The sequence below is a fragment of the Propithecus coquereli genome, unplaced genomic scaffold (assembly GCF_000956105.1).
Source record: "Propithecus coquereli isolate 6110/MARCELLA unplaced genomic scaffold, Pcoq_1.0 Scaffold63, whole genome shotgun sequence".
NCBI lineage: Eukaryota > Metazoa > Chordata > Mammalia > Primates > Indriidae > Propithecus > Propithecus coquereli.
In genome coordinates, this window is record NW_012152285.1 from 5225004 (window position 1) to 5244284 (window position 19281).

The window sequence follows — 19281 nt, forward strand, 5'->3', positions numbered from 1 at the left end:
AAATTTTAGAGGGAGAAAGTGAGGCAGATGACAATGTGACTTTAAAGAAATTCTGCCCTTATACTACAGTGAGCCCTGAAGTATTTGTGGAATACTTTCTTTCCTGAGAATAAAGTCCCCTTACCGAACTTCTCATCCTCTGACATTGTCCTACTTAGCAAAGGACATATTGACCTTTCCTCCCATTCTTTACCTCAGGTACTTCAATAATTCAGTTGGTATTACTGATGCCCTCTGGGACTTTTCTCTGATCCTCTTCTGTGAACTGTGTCCCAGTCAATGGTGTACTGGGTCAAAAAAATGGCCCAAGAACTGGAGACAGCTGTTTTGAATTCTGAAATAATATTCAATTCATGTGGCTTTCATAAAGGAAAAGCACTCACTTTTCTAATCCTTCTCATCTGCTTTGTGCATATCTGTCTCACTCAAGAGCTGAGATATCACAGTGTCAAGATCAAAGGAGGACATTTCCTTTTTAAAAAATAACTTTGTCCTGACACTAGATTAGCAGTCAAATAAATTACATAGTCTTCTTCACTAAGTTGCCAATATCACTCTCAGGGCACTCTGTGCTTGGTCTCAGGAGCTGCAATGAGGCAATCTATTAAAGTGATAATGAGGTCAAGACTTGTGACACAGGCCATGTGTCCTGCTTCTAGAAACATCAGAGGGCATTAGGGGAGCTTCCATTGAAAAGGTGATGTCAGATCAGGTTGGAAGATACTCTGAAACCCGGTCCCAAAAAGATCCCTAGTCAGTTAGGGCAAGGTGAATTCATGGAAATCCTGATATTTCAGAAAGTTTTGAAAGCCTCTGTGACTAATTAACAGCAATGATATTAATATTAAATGCCCTTTATTAATATTAATAAAGCTAGTATTAATAGTATCTTAGTGTATTTTGTGCTATTATAATAGAATACCCGAGACTGGGTAATTTATAATGAACAGATTGGGAAACACTCAAACCCTTGGCCCCCAAAATTCATGTCCTTCCTACATACAAAATACATTCATTCCATGCAATAGCCCCAAAAGTCTTAACTTGTTCCACCATCAACTCAAAAGTCCAAAGTCCAGAGTCTTATCCTAAATCAGATATGGATCAAGGCAGGATTCATCCTGAGGCAAATTCCCCTCCAGCTGTGAGCCTGTGAAATCAAACAAGTTCCAAAATATTTGTACAAATATAAAAAAAATACAATGGCGGGATAGGCACAGGATAGACATTTCCATTCCAAAAGGGAAAAATAAGCAAGAAGAACGAGGTAACTTCTTCCAAGTAAGTCCAAAACCCAAGACAGCAAACATTAAATCTTAAGGCTCCAGAATAATCATCCTTGACTCTATGTTCCATTTTCTGGGCATACTGGGGCAGAGGTTGGGCCTCCAAGGCTTCAGGCAGCCCCGCCCCTATGGCTTCGCTTGGCCCACCCACACAGTAGCTCTCACAGGTTGGAGCAGTGCCTATGGCTCTCCCAGACTGGTGTTTCACACTGGTAGTCCTACGATTCTGGAGTCTTGGGGTGGCCCCATCCCCAAGGCTTCACTAGGTACTGCCCTAGTGAGGACTGTCTGCAGCTGCTCTCTGACCCCAAAATTCTGCTGGGCATTGTCCTAGCAGGGCCTCTCTGTGGTGACGCCTCTACTGCACCAAGTCTCTGCCTGGGCTCCCAGGCTATCCATGACATCCCTTGAAATCTAGGTAGAGAAAGCCATGCCCCCACAACTCTTGCACTCTACACACCTGCAGACTTAACACTATGTGGACACTGCTAAGATGTGCTGCTTGCACGTTTGAAAGCTGTGGCCCCAACCACAGCAGAGCACCCTTGAGCCACATCTGGGGTGATCAAGGAGCACCATGCCAGACCTGAGGTGGTCCTGGGCAGAGAGCCCCAATGTCCAGAGGGCACCCTAGGCCTCTCTTTTGACATACAGTCACACATCACTTAACGACAGAAAAACATTCTGAGAAATGCATCATTAAGCAATTTTTGTCACTGTGCAAATATCATGGAGCACACACAGACCTATTAACAGATGGTACATCCTACTACACATCTAGGCCATATGCACCTGTACAGCATGTTACCGTACTGAATACTGTAGGCAACTGTAACACAATGGCAAATACTCGTGTATCTAAACATATCTAAGCATAGAAAAGGTACAGTAAAAATACAGTACAAAAGATAAAAAAACGATACACCTGTATAGGGCTCTTACCATGAATGGAGCTTGCAGAACTGAAGTTGCTCTGGGTGAGTCAGTGAGTGAGTGCTGGGTGAATGTGAAGGCCTAGGATATTTCTGTACACTACTGAGGACTTTATAAACACCATACACTTAGGCTACACTAAATTTATTTTAAAATTTTTTCATCTATTTCCTTTGTTAATAAAAAAATTTTTTTCCTTCAATAAATTAAACTTAGCTTACTATAACTGTTTTACTTTATAAACTTTTTAATTAATTAATTTATTTATTTATTTATTTATTTTTTTTGAGACAGAGTCTCACTCTTTTTGCTAGAGTGAGTGCTGTGGCATCAGCCTAGCTCACAGTAACCTCAAACTCCTGGGCTCAAGCAATCCTTCTGCCTCAGCCTCCCGAGTAGCTGGGACTACAGGCATGCGCCACCATGCCCGGCTAATTTTTTCTATATATTTTTTTAGTTGTCCGATTAATTTCTTTCTATTTTTAGTAGAGACAGGGTCTCGCTCTTGCTCAGGCTGGTTTCAAACTCCTGAGCTCAAACAATCCACCCGCCTCGGCCTCCCAGAGTGCTAGGATTACAGGCGTGAGCCACTGCGCCCGGCCATTAATTTTTAAAAAACTTTTTGATTTATAATAACACTTAGCTTAAAACACGTACAGCTGTATGAAAATATTTTCTTTCTTTATATCCTCATTCTACCAGCTTTTTTCTATTTAAAAATATTTTTACTCTTTAAACTTCTTTGTTAAAAACTAAGACATAAACACACACATTACCCTAGACCTACACGGGGTCAGGATCACATCTTGTCCTACTGGAAGGTTTTTAGGGGCAGTAATATGTATGCAGGCATCATCTCTTATGATAACAATGCTTCTTGAAGGACTTGCCAGAGGCTGTTTTACAGCTAACTTTTTTTTTCAATAAGTAGAAGGAGTACACTCTAAAATAACAATAAAAAGTATAATATAGTAAATATATAAACCAGGAGCATAGTCGTTTATCATCAAGTATTATGTACCATATGTGATTGTATGTGCTATACTTTTGTGCAACTGGCAGTGCATTAGGCTTGTTTACACCAGCACCACCACAAACGGGTGAGTAATGTGTTGTGCTATGCCGTTACAATGCCTATGATGTCACTAGGCAATAGGAATTTTTCAGGTCCATTATAATCCATATAGGAAGGGACTACCATCCTATATGTGGTCCTTCTCCCAGGTCTTGGCACTCTGAGCCTGTGATGGGAGGGGCCACACCAGTAATTGCCAAAGTGCCTTTGGGGTCACTCTCTCATTGTGCTGAGGAAGAGTCTGGACTTTGTTATACTTCTACTAATCTTCTTATGAATTGGTAGCTTGGCCTCATCCTCAGTTTCTCTTCTGAAAACGCTCTTGCATTCTCTACCACATGGCCAGGCTGAGAATCCTTTAAATCCCTAAATTCTAGGCTGGGTATGGTGGCTCAGGCCTGTAATCCAAACACTTTGGGAGGCTGAGGCAGGACGATCACTTGAGGCTAGGAGTTTGAGACCAGCCTGGACAACATGGCAAGAATCTACCTCTACAAAAAATCAATTAATTAAAGAAAAATGTTTTTTAAATCCCTAAATTCTGTTTTCCTTTGAGTTAAAAAGTTTGTCTTTAAATCATTTCTCTCTTCTTTTTCTGTACTGTTTGCAGTTAAAAGAAGCCATGCAGCTCCTTCAATATTTTACTTACTCTTCCTTTACTCTTACTCTTCCACTGGATATCCTAGTTTATCACTCTTAAATTCGGCCTTCCATAAAGTCTTAGGGCACGGACACAATTGAGCCAAGTTCTTTGCTACTTTATAACAAGGATGGCCTTTACTCCAATTTCCAATACCTTGTTCCTCGTTTCTGTCTGCAACCTCACTGGAATTGCCTTTACTGTCCATAATTCTACCACCATTCTGATCACGACATTCTGATCACAATAATTTAAGTAAGCTCTAAAAAGATTCTGATGTCACTACAGCTCTGTTTTTCTTCTGAACCCATGCCAGTATCTCACTTAATGCTCCATTCACAGCAATACAGGTTTTTTTCTAGCCTGCTCCTCCATTATCTTCCAGCCTCTACCCATTACCCAGTTGCACAGCTGTTGCCACATTTTCAGGTTATGTGTTAAAGCAACAGCCCCACTTGTCAGTACCAGGTTTCTGTCATAGTCCATTTTGTGCTGCTATAACGTACTATCTGACACTAAGCAATTTATATGAACAGAAATTTATTTGGCTTACTGCTCTGGAGGCTGGGAAGTCCAAGATTGAGGGGCCACATATGGGGAGGGCCTTCTTGCTGCATCATCTCATGGCAGCAGGTCAAAAGAGCACATGTGAGAGAAAGCAAGAGATTGAACTTGCAGCCTTAAGCTCTTTTATAATTGAGCCTTCCTGCTGCATCATCTCACGGCAGCAGGTCAAAAGAGCACATGTGAGGGAAAGCAAGAGATTGAACTTGCAGCCTTAAGCTCTTTTATAATTGCCGACTTCTTGCTGCATCATCTCACGGCAGCAGGTCAAAAGAGCACATGTGAGGGAAAGCAAGAGATTGAACTTGCAGACTTAAGCTCTTTTATAATTGCCATTAGTCCATTTATGAGGGTGGAACCTCATGACCTAAACATCTTTCATTAGGTCCCACCTCCCAACACTGTTGCATTGGGTATTAAGTTTCCAACACATGTTTTTTGGGGGACACATTCAAACCACAGTAAAGAGTAAGTATGAAATGTCCGATTTCCTTAAGTATCAAGTTTGACAGTTGATATCTCTGTCATTTCAATTTGACACTTCTTGTTGTTTTTTTATTGTGAAGGTACATCCTCATTCTTACAAACACACATTTTAGCTTGTGATTATCTTTCAAATTTTTTTAGAGGAATTTTTATGAAACCTTGGATAAGTCAAAAATGCGTGTTATTTTTGAATGAGTTCTGTCATGGAACCAATGCAAACAGCTCGAAATATCAACGAAGTGTTAGGGAAGGGTGTGGCTAATGAATGCACAGTATGTCGTTGGTTTGAGAAGTTCCCTTCTGGTCATTTTAATCTTAAAAATGAGCCATGTGGGTGACCTGAGACCAAGGTGGATAATTATGAGCTGAAAGCTGTAGTGGAAGCGAATCCATTTCAAACTACACATGAATTAGCAGCAAGGTTTGACGTTACTATTCCAACATTGGACCATTTGAAACAAACGGGCAAGGCAAAGAAGCTGGATGGATGGGTACCACATAAATTAAACGAGCATCAGAAGAGAAATCATCTTGAAGCTTGCTTTTCTTTGCTGTCGCGACATAAAAGCGAACCATTTCTATACCATATTGTTATGTGTGATGAAAAATGGATTCTTTTTGATAATTGCAAGTGTTCAGCATAATGTTTGGATAAAGATGAAGTGCCCAAACACAGTCCAAAACTGAATATTCATCAAAAAAAGCTAATAGGGGCCGGGCGCGGTGGCTCACGCCTGTTGTCCCAGCTTCCTGGGAGGCCGAGGCGGGAGGATAGCTGCAGCTCGCCGGTTCGACACCGGCCTCAGCGCGGTGAGACCCCGTCTCTACCACTACAAACAAAAAATAGTAAAGACAAAAAAAAAAAACACACAAAACCAACAAAACGCAGCCGGGCGCTCTGGCAAGCGCCTGTAGTCCCAGCCGCCAGGGAGGCTGAGGCAGAAGGATCACTCACAGCCCAGGACCTGGAGCTTGCGGTGACCCCCCTCACTGCACTCTGCCCAGGACGCGAGTGACACTCTGTCTCCACAAAAAAAAAACAAAAAAAAAACAACAAAAAAAAAGCTAATAGGTCTGTTTGGTGATCCAGCACTGGTATTATCCACTACAGCTTCACGAAACCTGCTCAATCAACTACAGTAGGTGTCTACTGCAACAGCTGGATGAAATGATGGGGATGCTTTTGACTAAGCACCCAAAATTGGTCAATAGACAGGCTAATCCTCTTGCAAGACCACATGCCACAAAAAACAATGCCGCTCAAACTACAGAAGCTGGACTTAGAAACTCTCTGTCATCCACCATATTCATCAGACCTTGCCCTAACTGACTACCACTTCTTCCGGGCTTTGGACCACTTCTTGCAAGGAAAAATATTCAATTCTCAACAAGCTGTGGAAAACATCTTTCACTATTTCATTGCCACTAGCTCTCCAGGCTTCTTCATTGCTGGCATAAGCTACTGTTAAGATGGCAACACTGTGTCGATAGTTTAGGCACATACTTTGATTACTCATACTGCTTTTTGCTTGAGATATAATAAACTAAACTTTTGATTCAAAATTGGACATTTCATATTTAATGACCTAATAGGATATCATTTACTACGCATATACCAGGGTCCAGGCATGTTACTATACATTTTATATACATTTGCCACATTTGGTTCTCACTACCACTAATAAGATGGCCACCATTATCCCTATTCAACGAAGTGAGTCTCAGAAAACGTAAGAATCTTGCCTCAGGCTTCGCTGCTATTAAGTAGTGGAATGAGGATCTGAATCACGGTCTGGTGGCTCCAAATCTCTTTCCACTACAGAACACTACCTGCATTTATTCAAGGAACCCATTAGGGTCCTGCCCAGCAGAGTCAAAAATCGCAACTCCATTTTATTCTGAGTCCTGAGCCCTCAGTTTCTTCTCTTTTTTTTATTTCAGCATATTATGGGGGTACAGATGTTTAGGTTATGTATGTTGCCCTTGCCCCCTCTCCCCTCATCCCTCAGTTTCTTCATCTGTAAAAGGAAGATAATGACAGTACCTATCTCACAAGACTGCTGGGAGTATTTGATGAGATAACCCATGTAAAGTGTTTAGTTTAGTGCCCGGCATATTGTAAGTGCTGTGTAAAGTTGGTTACTGTTACTTCCATGGACACATAGATGAGCTTTTTGCCAGAGATGTACAGAATACACCACACCTACCTTTTCCAAAGTTTTACAGAACACATTTTCTTTTCCCAACATAAATAACAGGCTTATTGTGGCAGAAAAGAAAGCTAGTTGGCAATGGAAATAGACTTGGGTTGAAATTTAGTCCTGCAATTCACTGATTACAAGTCTTTGGGCCAGTTGCTTTACTTCTTTGAGCCTCTTTTTTCCCATCTGTAAAATGGATAATGGGCATGGTAATCACATGCTTTTGTAAAAGCACATATGGAATGACAGGCACATAGTTGGAGCTCAATAATAGCTATTCTCAATACCGAATAAAATCAAAGGTGCTGCTGTGAGTACCAACCATTGTTATGAGTTTTTCTACCCTCTTTCCTAACTATAGAGAAATCTGTTAGAGGTCCAGATAATTATTTTGATACAAGTGCCTCTAAAAATAACATTCCCTTGCCCCTTCAAATCATCTGCTGCTCTCAAATACATTCCCAAGGAGAAAAGACACACACATACACATGTGCTTACCCAACTCTAAGAATCTAAAAGATGTCATAAATTAAGTAATGAGATACTAAGCTTGACAGGTGCACTATCTAGACAAAAAGTCTACTTAGAAATTACGTATGCCATACTGGGTACACTAAACACTTGTCATCCTAAGGTGAATACTGGCTTACATATTAAAGCTAAAGCACATATAATTAAATACATTAGGAGTCAAAACTTGATTTATTTTCATGATAATTGGTTTGTATTTAACACATACACACACAAAATATTGTATCAGGCTATCACATATACAAAAGGCAACCCGTCAGCTAAAACCCAAACTCCTTTGTTTCCCTACTTAACTCTGTCTCCAAAACAGAGTTTTGTTTCATACACTTGTTAAATGTCTCACATGTTAAAAATTAACACTACTTCCATCTTTATTACCATGCCAAACAAAATATGCATTGTATCAACATTAATGTTAAAATTAACTTACTAGTCTTGGGGGAAAAGCGGTCTAGGTATGTTTAAAAAGTCCTGATCCTTAAGCACTTAGACACTGGACACTTGGACTTTAAATTCCTAATCATAGGCCGGGCGCGGTGGCTCACGCCTGTAATCCTAGCACTCTGGGAGGCGGGCGGATTGTTTGAGCTCAGGAGTTCGAAACCAGCCTGAGCAAGAGCGAGACCCTGTCTCTACTAAAAATAGAAAGAAATTAATCAGACAACTAAAAATATATAGAAAAAATTAGCCGGGCATGGTGGCACATGCCTGTAGTCCCAGCTACTTGGGAGGCTGAGGCAGAAGGATTGCTTGAGCCCAGGAGTGTGAGGTTGCTGTGAGCTAGGCTGACGCCACGGCACTCACTCTAGCCCGGGCAAAAGAGTGAGACTCTGTCTCAAAAAAAAAAAAAAAATTCCTAATCATAAATTCAAATGTGTATTGTACAATTCATAACTTAATTGACAAATGTGGTGATTTGACCATGTCCCAGAAGGTAGCAATACTGAAGTATGTTCCTGCTTTCCATCCTAGTCTTCTGTTGTTGAATTTGCAATGCTTCCCATCTATCTAGAAGTATTATGTCAAAAAAAGGGAACATATATCCATACTCTATGCAGATACAATCAGAAAATTTCACCTACTCATTTTTTATACTGCTTTTTCTAATTAGCTTGATCCAGGGGTAACGTAAAATCCAAGCACCAAAACTAAATATTCCGATATTTAGAAAATTGAAGACTTATACTTTCACAATGGTGGCTTAACACATTAACTGCCATGTTAGTTGTATTTCACTCACGCTAGTTTTGAGTCCAGGGCCTGGTGAAGCATATGCAACTCGCGCATCTCTTCACCTTGAGCTGAGTGAACAATTTTTCAAGTTGCATATAACTGATGTATAGAAAATAATAAAAAATAACAAATTTTGCATTAAATTAGAAAGGATCATTTTGTTTTCGAAGTTTTTATTCTAATGTTCGTGGCCCCAAGAAAATTTTTTTTTCTAGCGTGGTAGTCAATGTGTTAAACTGGTAACAGATTTGGGCTTCTTCAGTTCGCACCTACCTGTATGCTATGTGCATAACTGCATCAGTCCCCAACCTTTTTGGCACCAGGGATGGGTTTCATAGAAGACAATTTTTCCAGGCCAGGGGTGGGTGTGGGGGTGGGGGCATGGGTGCTGTGGAGCTCAGGCAGTGATACTAGTGATCTGTAAGTACAGATGAAGTTTGGCTGGCTCACCTGCTGCTCTCCTCCTGATGTGCACCCTGGTTCCTAATAGGCCACAGAGAGGTACCAGTCAGCAGGCCGGGGGTTGGGGACCACGGGCATAAAGAACTCTCACCAATTTTCTGCTATCTGAAGGTTCTACATGGATGATTTGAGAAGTCAGAACCTCCTCCCAGAAGGCCTTCTGCCTGGATCTGCTCATTATTACTGCCTCTTGCCTTGCACGGGAAGGAAGAGGGTAGCACATATCCTTGAGCTCTTCAGATGATGTTCAAACATTTGTCTTTCTGCGGCATAATATTTGGTGATGCAATTATTTTCTTTGCATTTTTCTCCTCCCTCTGCTAATGCTGTGGCTTATCTAAAACAGTGTCCTTAGTATCTAAAATGTCCAGAATTTTAAGACAATTATCTATATACTGCTTTGTGTCATTTCTGTTCCTCCCCTAAAAAGAATGTATTCACCAATCTTATTGAAAATAACTTTAAGGTAAAAAGAATTATGTACAAAGTTGTTGCTGCCACATTTTTGCTTTCTAATACAGTAAAATACTCCAAGTTCTAATCAAGACTACAACATTTGGGCCGGGCGCAGTGGCTCACGCCTGTAATCCTAGCACTCTGGGAGGCCGAGGCGAGCGGATTGTTTGAGCTCAGGAGTTCAAAACCAGCCTGAGCAAGAGCGAGACCCCGTCTCTACTAAAAATACAAAGAAATTAATCAGACAACTAAAAATATATAGAAAAAATTAGCTGGGTATGGTGGCACATGCCTGTAGTCCCAGCTACTTGGGAGGCTGAGGCAGAAGGATCGCTTGAGCCCAGGAGTTTGAGGTTGCAGTGAGCTAGGCTGACGCCACGGCACTCTAGCCCGGGCAAAAGAGTGAGACTCTGTCTCAAAAAAAAAAGACTACAACATTTGAATTAGTGATTCAAAAACTTTGTGTGTGTGTACGTGCGTGCACACACACATGTGCTTCATGATGGAGAGACCCTAGCTGCAGTCCAAAGCTACAAGAGACAGGTTAAATAAATTACGGTATATACACATAATGGAATATCAGAACTATAATACAACCATTATGTATGATGCTTAAATGCCATCAGAAAATGCTCATACTAAAATTTTTAATTAAAAAGTTATCAGACCAGGTATAGTGGGTCATGCCTGTAATCCTAGCACTTTGGGAGGCTGAGGTGGGAGGATCACTTGAGGTCAGGAGTTTGAGATCAGCCTAGGCAACATAGTGAGATCCTGTCTCCACAAAAAATTTTTTTAAAAATCAGCCAGGCATGGTGGTGCATGCCTGTAGGCCTAGGTGCTCAGGAGGCTGAGGCAGGAGGATCACTTGAGCCCAGAAGTTTGTGGTTATAGTGAGCTATGATCACATCACTTCACTCCAGCTTGGGCGACAGCATGAAACTCTGTCTCTTAAAAAAAAAAACATAGTTATCAAAATCTTATCTTAATATGAGCCAAAATTACCTTTAAAATATGATACATTTTAAAGTTGTTCTCTTGAGCTATGGGAGCATGAGTACTTTTTCCTGCTTTTTCCTACAGTTTTTGTACTATCCAATATTTTTAGCTATATCCAGGGGGAAAAAGGCAAAAAGAGAGAAAGAGAGAGAGAGAGAGAGAGAGAGAGAGAGAGAGAGAGAGAAAAGAAAGGAGGGAGGGAGGGAAGAAGAGAGGGAGGGAAACAAAAAAGAGGAAAATAATTGTGGGACTAGGAGTATTATAGGTAATTAAATAAAACCTTCTGGGTGGGTCCAAACGTGGTGAGTTATTTCAATTGATTATTCACAGTCGGTTACAGATCTAACTCTTTCTTTTACATTCTCTTTCTTATTCTAGGCCTATATTTTTATTTTTAACTAAGAAAGTCAGTCTGAGGTTATATCTGCCAGCTTAATTGTCTTGTCTTTTGGATTAATGGTGGACAGGGTTTAGTGCAATAGTGATAACAGCTAGCATTTACTGAATAAGTGCTATGTGCCAAACAGGATCTAAGTTCTTTTTTTTTTAAAGATTTTATTTTTAATTTTTTTCATTTTTCTGTAGAGACAAGGTCTTGCTATGTTGCCCAGGTTGGTCTTGAACTCCTGGCCTCAAGCAGTCCTCCCACCTCAGCCTCCCAAGTGCTAGGATTATAGGCATGAGCCACCACATCTAGCTGTAAGTTCTTTTTTGATATATTATCTCATTTAATCCTTATATCAACCCCATGAGATAGTATGATTTCTCCATTTTACTGATACTGAAACTGAAAAGTAGAGGTTTAGTAACTGGCTCTCATCCAGCTGAGACTCAGACCCAAGCCCTTGGGGGAAGGGGTGGGCATTGAATGACTACACATTTACAACCCATTAGACATTCACAGCATTGCAGGACTATCTATCACTAGTTTCAAAATATTTGGTAAATGAACTGTCCCCATGAGGTGCTACTTACGTGTGCTGCAAAGAATCAGCACACTGAGGAGCAAACCAAAGGAATCTCCCTAGTGAAACCTTGTGAAAACTCCACTGAAGGACTTTTGCCAAAGTCTGTTGTAGAGATGGAAACATGCACCTCAACGAGATGGTGATGTTACTTGTACCTTTTTTCTGTGACATCAATCATGTTTCTTATACGCAAGGGACAAGGTGTATGAGAAAAAATATATCATCTATAATCAGACTTCTAATTTAATTGGGGAGCCAAGTAATACATTTGAAACAATCAGCACAAGGCAAAAAAACCCATGTATAATTAAATGGTAAGTCACAGGGTGGAGCAGATAACTAGTGTAGAGGTCATGTAGGAAGAACTGTCAGTTCTAAAGTATCATAGAATTTTTTTTTTTTTTTTTTTTTTTGAGGCAGAGTCTCACTCTATATAGCCCAGGCTAGGGTACCGTGGCGTCAGCCTAGCTTACTGCAACCTCAAACTCCTGGGCTCAAGCCATCCTCCTGCCTCAGCCTCCCTAGTAGCTGGGACTACAGGCATGCACCACCACATCCACCTAATTTTTTCTGTTTTTAGTAGAGATGGGTTCTCACTTTTGCTCAGATCTGGTCTCAAACTCCTGAGCTCAAGCGATTCCCCCGCCTCAACCTCCCAGAGTGCTAGGATTACAGGCGTGAATCATGGCGCCTGGTCGAGTATCATAGAATTCCGAAGGTACAAGAAACAACCCTTCGAGATCACTTAGCCCAACTCCAGCGGTTCAAGATGAGAGCCAATACCTCAGTTGTTACACTGCTGCTAAGTAGCAGAGGCAGGTAAAGTAACTAAGAAATCCTGATGAACCAGTTAGTTTTGGAAGCCTTCCAAGGGGGAGTAGAGAGTGGTGATGTCACTTTTTTTTCTTTCCTTGAGACAGGGTCTCGCTCTGTTACCCTGGCTAAAGTACAGTGGCATCATCATAGCTCACTGCAACTTCAATCTCCTGGGCTCAAGGGATTCCTCCTGCCAAAGTCCCAGCCCTCCGAATAGCTGGGATTAACAGCTGTGCACCACCATGCCAGGCTAATTTTTCTATTTTTTGTAGAGATGCTTTCGCTATGTTGCTCAGGCTGGTTTGGAACTCGTGGCCTCAAGCAATCCTCCCACTTCAGCATCCCAAAGTGCAAGGATTACAGCTTTGAGCCACTGTGTTCCAACAATCACTTTTGATGAATATAGTGGACAACATTCTCCTTTCCGGGTTTAGCAAAATCAACCTGCCACTGATCTGAGTTTGAGATTGCAAGATGGTAAATAGTATCTAAATTTACAGGTCAGATTAAAATTTCTAAAATAATCTAAAAATTCTGAAATATGTTTCATTCCATTCATCATTTTCAAACATGAAATTTGTATTGCACTCTACTCAAAATATTATCAAATAGAAAAACACCTAACCACATATAACCACACAGAAAAAGTAAGAGTCCGTGTGTCTTTAGAAGTGATACCACTGGCTGTCCTAACACATACCTGGTTTGGACAGAGGCAGGCATCTGATGTTGTAAACTGGTAAGCAGGATCCAGCTTGATGCTTCACCACCAACATACTCTTAAAATATACATTCAAAGCACTCAAATATTCTTTGCAATAATCATGCATGTAAATTCTGTCAGTCATCAGAAAATAGGAATGTGCTTAACACTAAGTAGATTCCTCTTATAGTACCTAAATATCAACTCATTGAACAATATTTCTTTTTATAGTAAATGATATGTGAATGTTAATAGGCAAGGTACAAGATATTAAATTAAACAATTTTAACTAAGAAATTTTGGAAGTGAAAGAGCAGATGTGACTCCTCAGAATATGTAAAATTTATTTCAGAAATGTTTGTTCAAATCTGAGAAAAGATAGGATAATGAAAAGTCAATTCTGATAAATCCTTTAAAAAAACATAAATAATTATTATTGTTACTAAACTTAAAACAACTAAGATTTTCATTTTTGTAAAAAATACGAACCACTTTAATTTTTGACACAAAGCTCACAGGCAGATATAGTTATATTTTCTTGTATTTTAATATAATTTCTATGGGTTTGCAAGTACAAGTTAAGGCTTAGGTTAGTTTTTCTCTGTCTTTAAGCTACTGTTGGAGTGTATTTTCTTTTCTTTTTTTTTTTTTGAGATAGTCTCGCTCTGTCACCCCAGCTAGGGTGATGTGGCATCAGCCTAGCTCACAGCAATCTCAAACTCCTGGGCTCAAAGGATCCTCTTGCCTCAACCTCAACCTCGGGAGTAGCCGGGACTACAGGCGTGAGCCACTGCGCCTGGCCTAGAGTGTATTTTCAATTCCTCAAAAATTATTTCAAGAGGTGTTATATCCTCAAGTAAACATAGACCATTCAAGCTAGCAATACTAAACAAAAAATACAGTTATCTTTTTTTATATTTTAGCTATTTTCATTGCAAACCCCATTACAACTTGTTGACGTAGTTTAGAGAATAAAATGTAGTTTAAAAAGAGTGAAACAGGTTAGTAAATCATAGGTGATCAATATTAAGTCCATAAAGAAAGTCATCTTCTAACAAATATCAAAAACAAAAGTAAATAAAAATTCAGGTGCTAGTTTACAACCTTACTCCTTACAATAACCAGATCTGCTATGTGGCTTCAAAGTTCCACACAAAATCTTAACTTTTAACCTTAACATTTCAAATCAACAAAATACAAGTATCAGAGTCATGTTAAAGTGCTTTCTAAAGTCTTAGAAACTTTAATTCAATGCAGAAAAACTAAGAGTCAAAGAGATAAAAAGACTAAAAGAGAAACAGGAAAAAGTGAAGGTGTTAGGCTGTTTGCCAAATATCAAACATTTACACAAATCCAAAACCTATTTAACAATTTCCCTATGCCAAACAGAATAACCTCTATGCAAAAGGTGCGTGTTTGAATGCAGTCATTTATTAGTATGCATTCTACTTACTTTGCTTTTTGCCATTCAGAAGCTTCATTAAAGACAAGCACAAAGAGGTAACCAGCTGAGGTTCGGCTCAGACAAGAAAAACTAGAAAACTCGACCTACAAATTTACATCCCAGAACGTCCTGTGGGGAAGGTACCCTTTACAAACTACCATTATATATACAAGCTTTAGATTGTGAAATATCGTACTTCGGCTTTTGGTGCTGTACATTACAATTACGAACTCTCGTACCTTCCTCCCCCTTCCTCGGAAAAAAAATCCACCTCTAATCCTCATTGGTCCACATAGTTCCGGCCCACATGGTATCAGTGGGTGTGTCCCTCTCAAAAGGCCCTCTCATTGGCTGTGAAGAAACAGCGTTTAATAGGCCGTGATTTGGGAGGTTGTCAAACTCCACGCCTCCAGACTTGCCCTCGCCAACAGACCCCAGATGCTGGGGGCTACTCTGCGATTCAAAGGGCAGGCTGGTCGCCTGAGCGGCAACCCCAGCAAGACACGCTCGAGGAAGGGAGACAGGCGAGGAGAGGGCAACCTCGACCGTGCCGCCCGCTCTCGCCCCACTCCCGACCCCACCAATGTTCACAGACATGCATTTTCCCAGCGACCAATTAGAAGGGCGAGCAGTGCATTTGCCTTTTATAGAGCCTTGACATAAAGACCAAGTCAAGCTATCGTGTCCAGTCAGCCCATTCGGCGGATAGGAAAGAGCAACCGGCTGGCTCAGGCAACGATCTTTAGTGCTTGGCGTCCCTGGGGAAAGAATCAATCCCGGTCACCCTCTCCGTGCAGTCCCACGACCGCAGGCGCTGGGGCGCACGGGACGCGCTGCGGAGCCTGCCCGGCTGCTCGCTGTCCCGGGCCCAGCGCGCTGCGCCTGCCTCGCGCCTGCGCTCCCCTCCCGGCGGGACTTACGCGGCCTGTTCTTCCTCCCCGAGTCCATCCTCCTCCGCAGCCGGCATTTCTTGGCCGGGGAGTCGTGCTGAGCGAGCGGTGGCTGTGGCTGGAGCTCTGGCAGGAGCGGGAGGCGCGGGGGCGTCGCGTCGCCGCCGCCCACAGGGCCCCGGCTGCAGACGAGCGGCGGCGGGACTGGCGGCGGATGGAAGCCGTTGTGCAGCATCCCGTTCACGGCGGCGGCGCCGGTGCCCGGGGGCGCCCCTAGGGAGTGCGGGGCCAAGCGCTCCCGCTGCCCGCTGCGGTCGCCCATGCCGAGGGTTGGCGGGGCTACGCGCGAGCCCCGGCTCAGGCGGCCTCGCTGTAGGTCATTCCCGGGCGTCTTTATTTCCCCAGATCTTCCCTGCGGCTTCCGATTCAGCAGCCGCAGAGCCGGCGCCTGGGGATGGCGAACCGCGCGCTCCTCCCCGCCTCCCGAGGACTCCCCCACCTCCTCCGCGCCCTGCCCCCCACGCACCGGCCCCGCGGCGCCGGCCTGGAGCATGCCCGCCCCGGGCGCGGAATCGGGGATCCCCGCGCACCCCCAGCCGGGGCCCCAGCCGTCTGCCTCCCCCCGATCTCCCGGCCGCGCGACTTCAAACGCGGCTTCCTCGCCTCCCGGACCTGTCCCCGCCACTGAGCATGCCCAGTCCTGCCCGCCACCGCCACCGACGAGTTTCAACATGGGGAATGAAGTTCTCTAGGCTTGCAAAGAAGAGATGGGCGGGTTGGGCTTTGTATGGCGGAGCGAGCAGAGGGGGGACTGGGCGAGGCAAGCGCAAGAGAAGCAAGCTGTTTGGGGAGGAATGCAGGAGGAAGACAAATATTTGCAGAGGTTTCAGCTTTGCTAATCCTGTCCTCAGTGGGCAAGATACCTTTGCAAGGTCACTCACGTTGCCCTCCCCCACCTTTGTGAGTGTGTCCTTACGCGCGCCCGCGCGCGCCTGTGCGTGTGTATCTGGTTAAGTGACCAAACTACTCAGAGGCCTGAGGGGAGGGAGGAGAACAATTATTTATAGAAAAGTAGGCAGACTTGGGGAGGGTGGGGAGTGAAATTTCTTTGCTGGCGCACACACGCACACAAACACCATGTGGTCTCATGGAGTTGTCTTTTGCAGGGAGGAAACCTAGGAAGACAGTGTAAGGACAGTGAAGGACAAAATTGTAGGCAGGATTAACCGGTGCTGGAAGAGACCAAGTAAACAGGAGGCAAGGCCGTGCTATAAAAAGCGTTTTCCTCACCCAGAAAGGACTTCAAAAGACAATGTCACGTTATTTATAGAGTAAGGAATTGCCTGTGTTTCAAGAAGGGAAGGCAGCATCACATGATGATCAACACCTTGAGCTTTGGAATTAGCGCTGCGTTCAAATTCCAACCCTGGCACTAAGCAAACCCAGAGAAAGTTATTGCTCAAGTTAACATACCAAGCACTAGGAAATAGGACTGAGCATGCTCAGTAGGCAAGACAAGTTTGGGTGGGGAGTACCTTCCCAAAGTTAGGTATCACTTGAGGCCTCAGCTTTCCTTTTTGTAACAAGGGGCTGTTGTGAGGAAATACACCTAAAAGTACCTGGTACAATCCTGGCACACAGTAAATGCTCAAAAGAGGTAATTATCCTTATTACACTGTTATTAGCAGTTCTCGCTTCCTTTCAAATGAGGGAAACAAACCACGTTCACAGCCATATTTATGTCATGACTTATTTTGTGTGATATTCTCCATGATTTGAACTTAATCTACAGAGGAGTCAGAGGCTGGCAAGTGCTGGCTGGCCTCTGGGATTGCTGCCCCTGGGCCTCAGTGTATTGAGTGTCCAGGGCTTGCACCTTGGATTGGCAATTCCTTCCAGCAGAGCCTTACCTAGAATCAGAGCTTTGAAACCACAGGGGCCACTTGAAAGCTCTGGGCCATCCACCCTTTCACACTTTTTTCAGATAAGGAAACCCAGGAGGCACAGACAGAGGGCTGAGATTATTAAGAACAAAGCTAGTCCTAGCACTCTGGGAGGCCGAGGTGGGCAGATTGTTTGAGCTCAGGAGTTCGAGACCAGCCTGAGCAAGAGCAAGACTCTGTCTCTACTAAAAAAAAAATACAAAGAAATTATCTGGATAACTAAAAATATATAGAAAAAATTAGCCAGGCATGGTGGCTCATGCCTGTAGTCCCAGCTACTCGGGAGGCTGAGGCAGGAGGATCGCTTGAGTCCAGGAGTTCAAGGTTGCTGTGAGCTAGGATGACGCCACAGCACTCACTCTAGCCAGGGCAACAGAGTGAGACTCTGTCTCAAAAAAAAAAAGAACAAAGCTAGGACTAGATCCCAAATCTCAACTCCCTCTGCTTCCCTGACCTTGTCATACTATTTGAAGACATAGAGAAAAAAACCTAGGTGATCTGACCCATGCCTACCTCTCCTGCCTCCTCTTGGGCTCCCTGTATTGCCTTCAGTTCCTCAAACATCTTGCATCTGATGTTTCTGTCGTCTGCAATCCTCTTCCCTTAGACCTCTTCAGTCTACTAAATTCCGGCTCACACCTTAGATCTCCACTTCATCCTCTCATATTTAGAGAAACCTTCCCTGACCCTTAGGACTACATTAGGTCTTACTGCTATACCTGATCCCTACTCCTTATGCTCCCTTCATGACTCCTTATCAATTTGTAACTATACAACACATCCATTCCCTCATTTGTAAATAGGGATATAACTGAATTGTTACAATAATGAAATGAATTAATATATGTATAAATTAAATAATTCAAACTTAAAGCTGTTGGAACTTTAAATTATTCTGAGTATTGAGAGGAATGTGGCTATGCAGCCTGAGTCATCTGGCATGCAGCTGTAACTTCTGCCTTTTTTTCCCCTGTAAATAATTAGATAAGACCCCCCTCAGATCATTGCCCCTCCTCAAGGAAGAGCAATAAGTTACTATTCCTAGGAATGCTTCAATCTGTAACCAATCAAATCACTGTAGCATATGCACTGGTCTTGTATGGAAAATGTTGCAATCCTACTGGAACTTCTGTCTCTGCCTACATAAGTAAAACTTCTCCACTTTGGATCACTGATGACATTTGTTTGGAGTCAGTGTTTCCAGGTGGCAATCCTCAAGCTTTGCACTCAAATTCCATACTTAATCACATTCTCTGAATCCTATTATTAAAGGTTGACATGTGAAAAATGCCCAGCACATTATAAGTCTATGAAAAAGTTAGATATTATTATTTAATTGCCTATCTTCACCCCCCCAACTGTAAGCTCCATTAAGGCAGATGATTCTTGTTTGTCACTGTATCCCTAGGAAGCACTCAATAATTATTTGTGACTTAATAAATGACTTAGGTGATATTTCATCCAGGGTTTCTCTCATTTTTTATGTAAATGTGTTAAAAATCACCACTACTACTTCTAAATATTCAATATATAGTTTCCAAACTAAAATTCCCACATAGCTGAGTAGCTTAGGAAGCAACTTACATCAGAGGTGCAAATAGAATCGTTAGCATTGCAATATTTCCAAGGACATAGTCTTTCCAGCTTGACA

At 42.6% G+C, this 19281-nt stretch overlaps 1 protein-coding gene across 3 annotated transcripts in view; it reads right to left on the bottom strand.

Annotated features, from left to right (window-relative positions):
• PANK1 (pantothenate kinase 1) overlaps window positions 1-16690 on the bottom strand; it is a 61868-nt gene extending 45178 nt beyond the window's left edge. The window contains exon 1 of one of the 3 annotated variants that reach the window (XM_012659765.1): window positions 15718-16690. In XM_012659765.1, the coding sequence (XP_012515219.1) occupies window positions 15718-16420 (703 nt within the window). In that variant the 5' untranslated portion in view covers window positions 16421-16690. Of the gene's footprint in view, window positions 1-14806; window positions 14995-15717 lie in introns of those variants that run through there. The other 2 variants (XM_012659766.1, XM_012659767.1) reach the window with 2 other exon arrangements.
• Between the last annotated feature and the right edge of the window lie 2591 nt (window positions 16691-19281).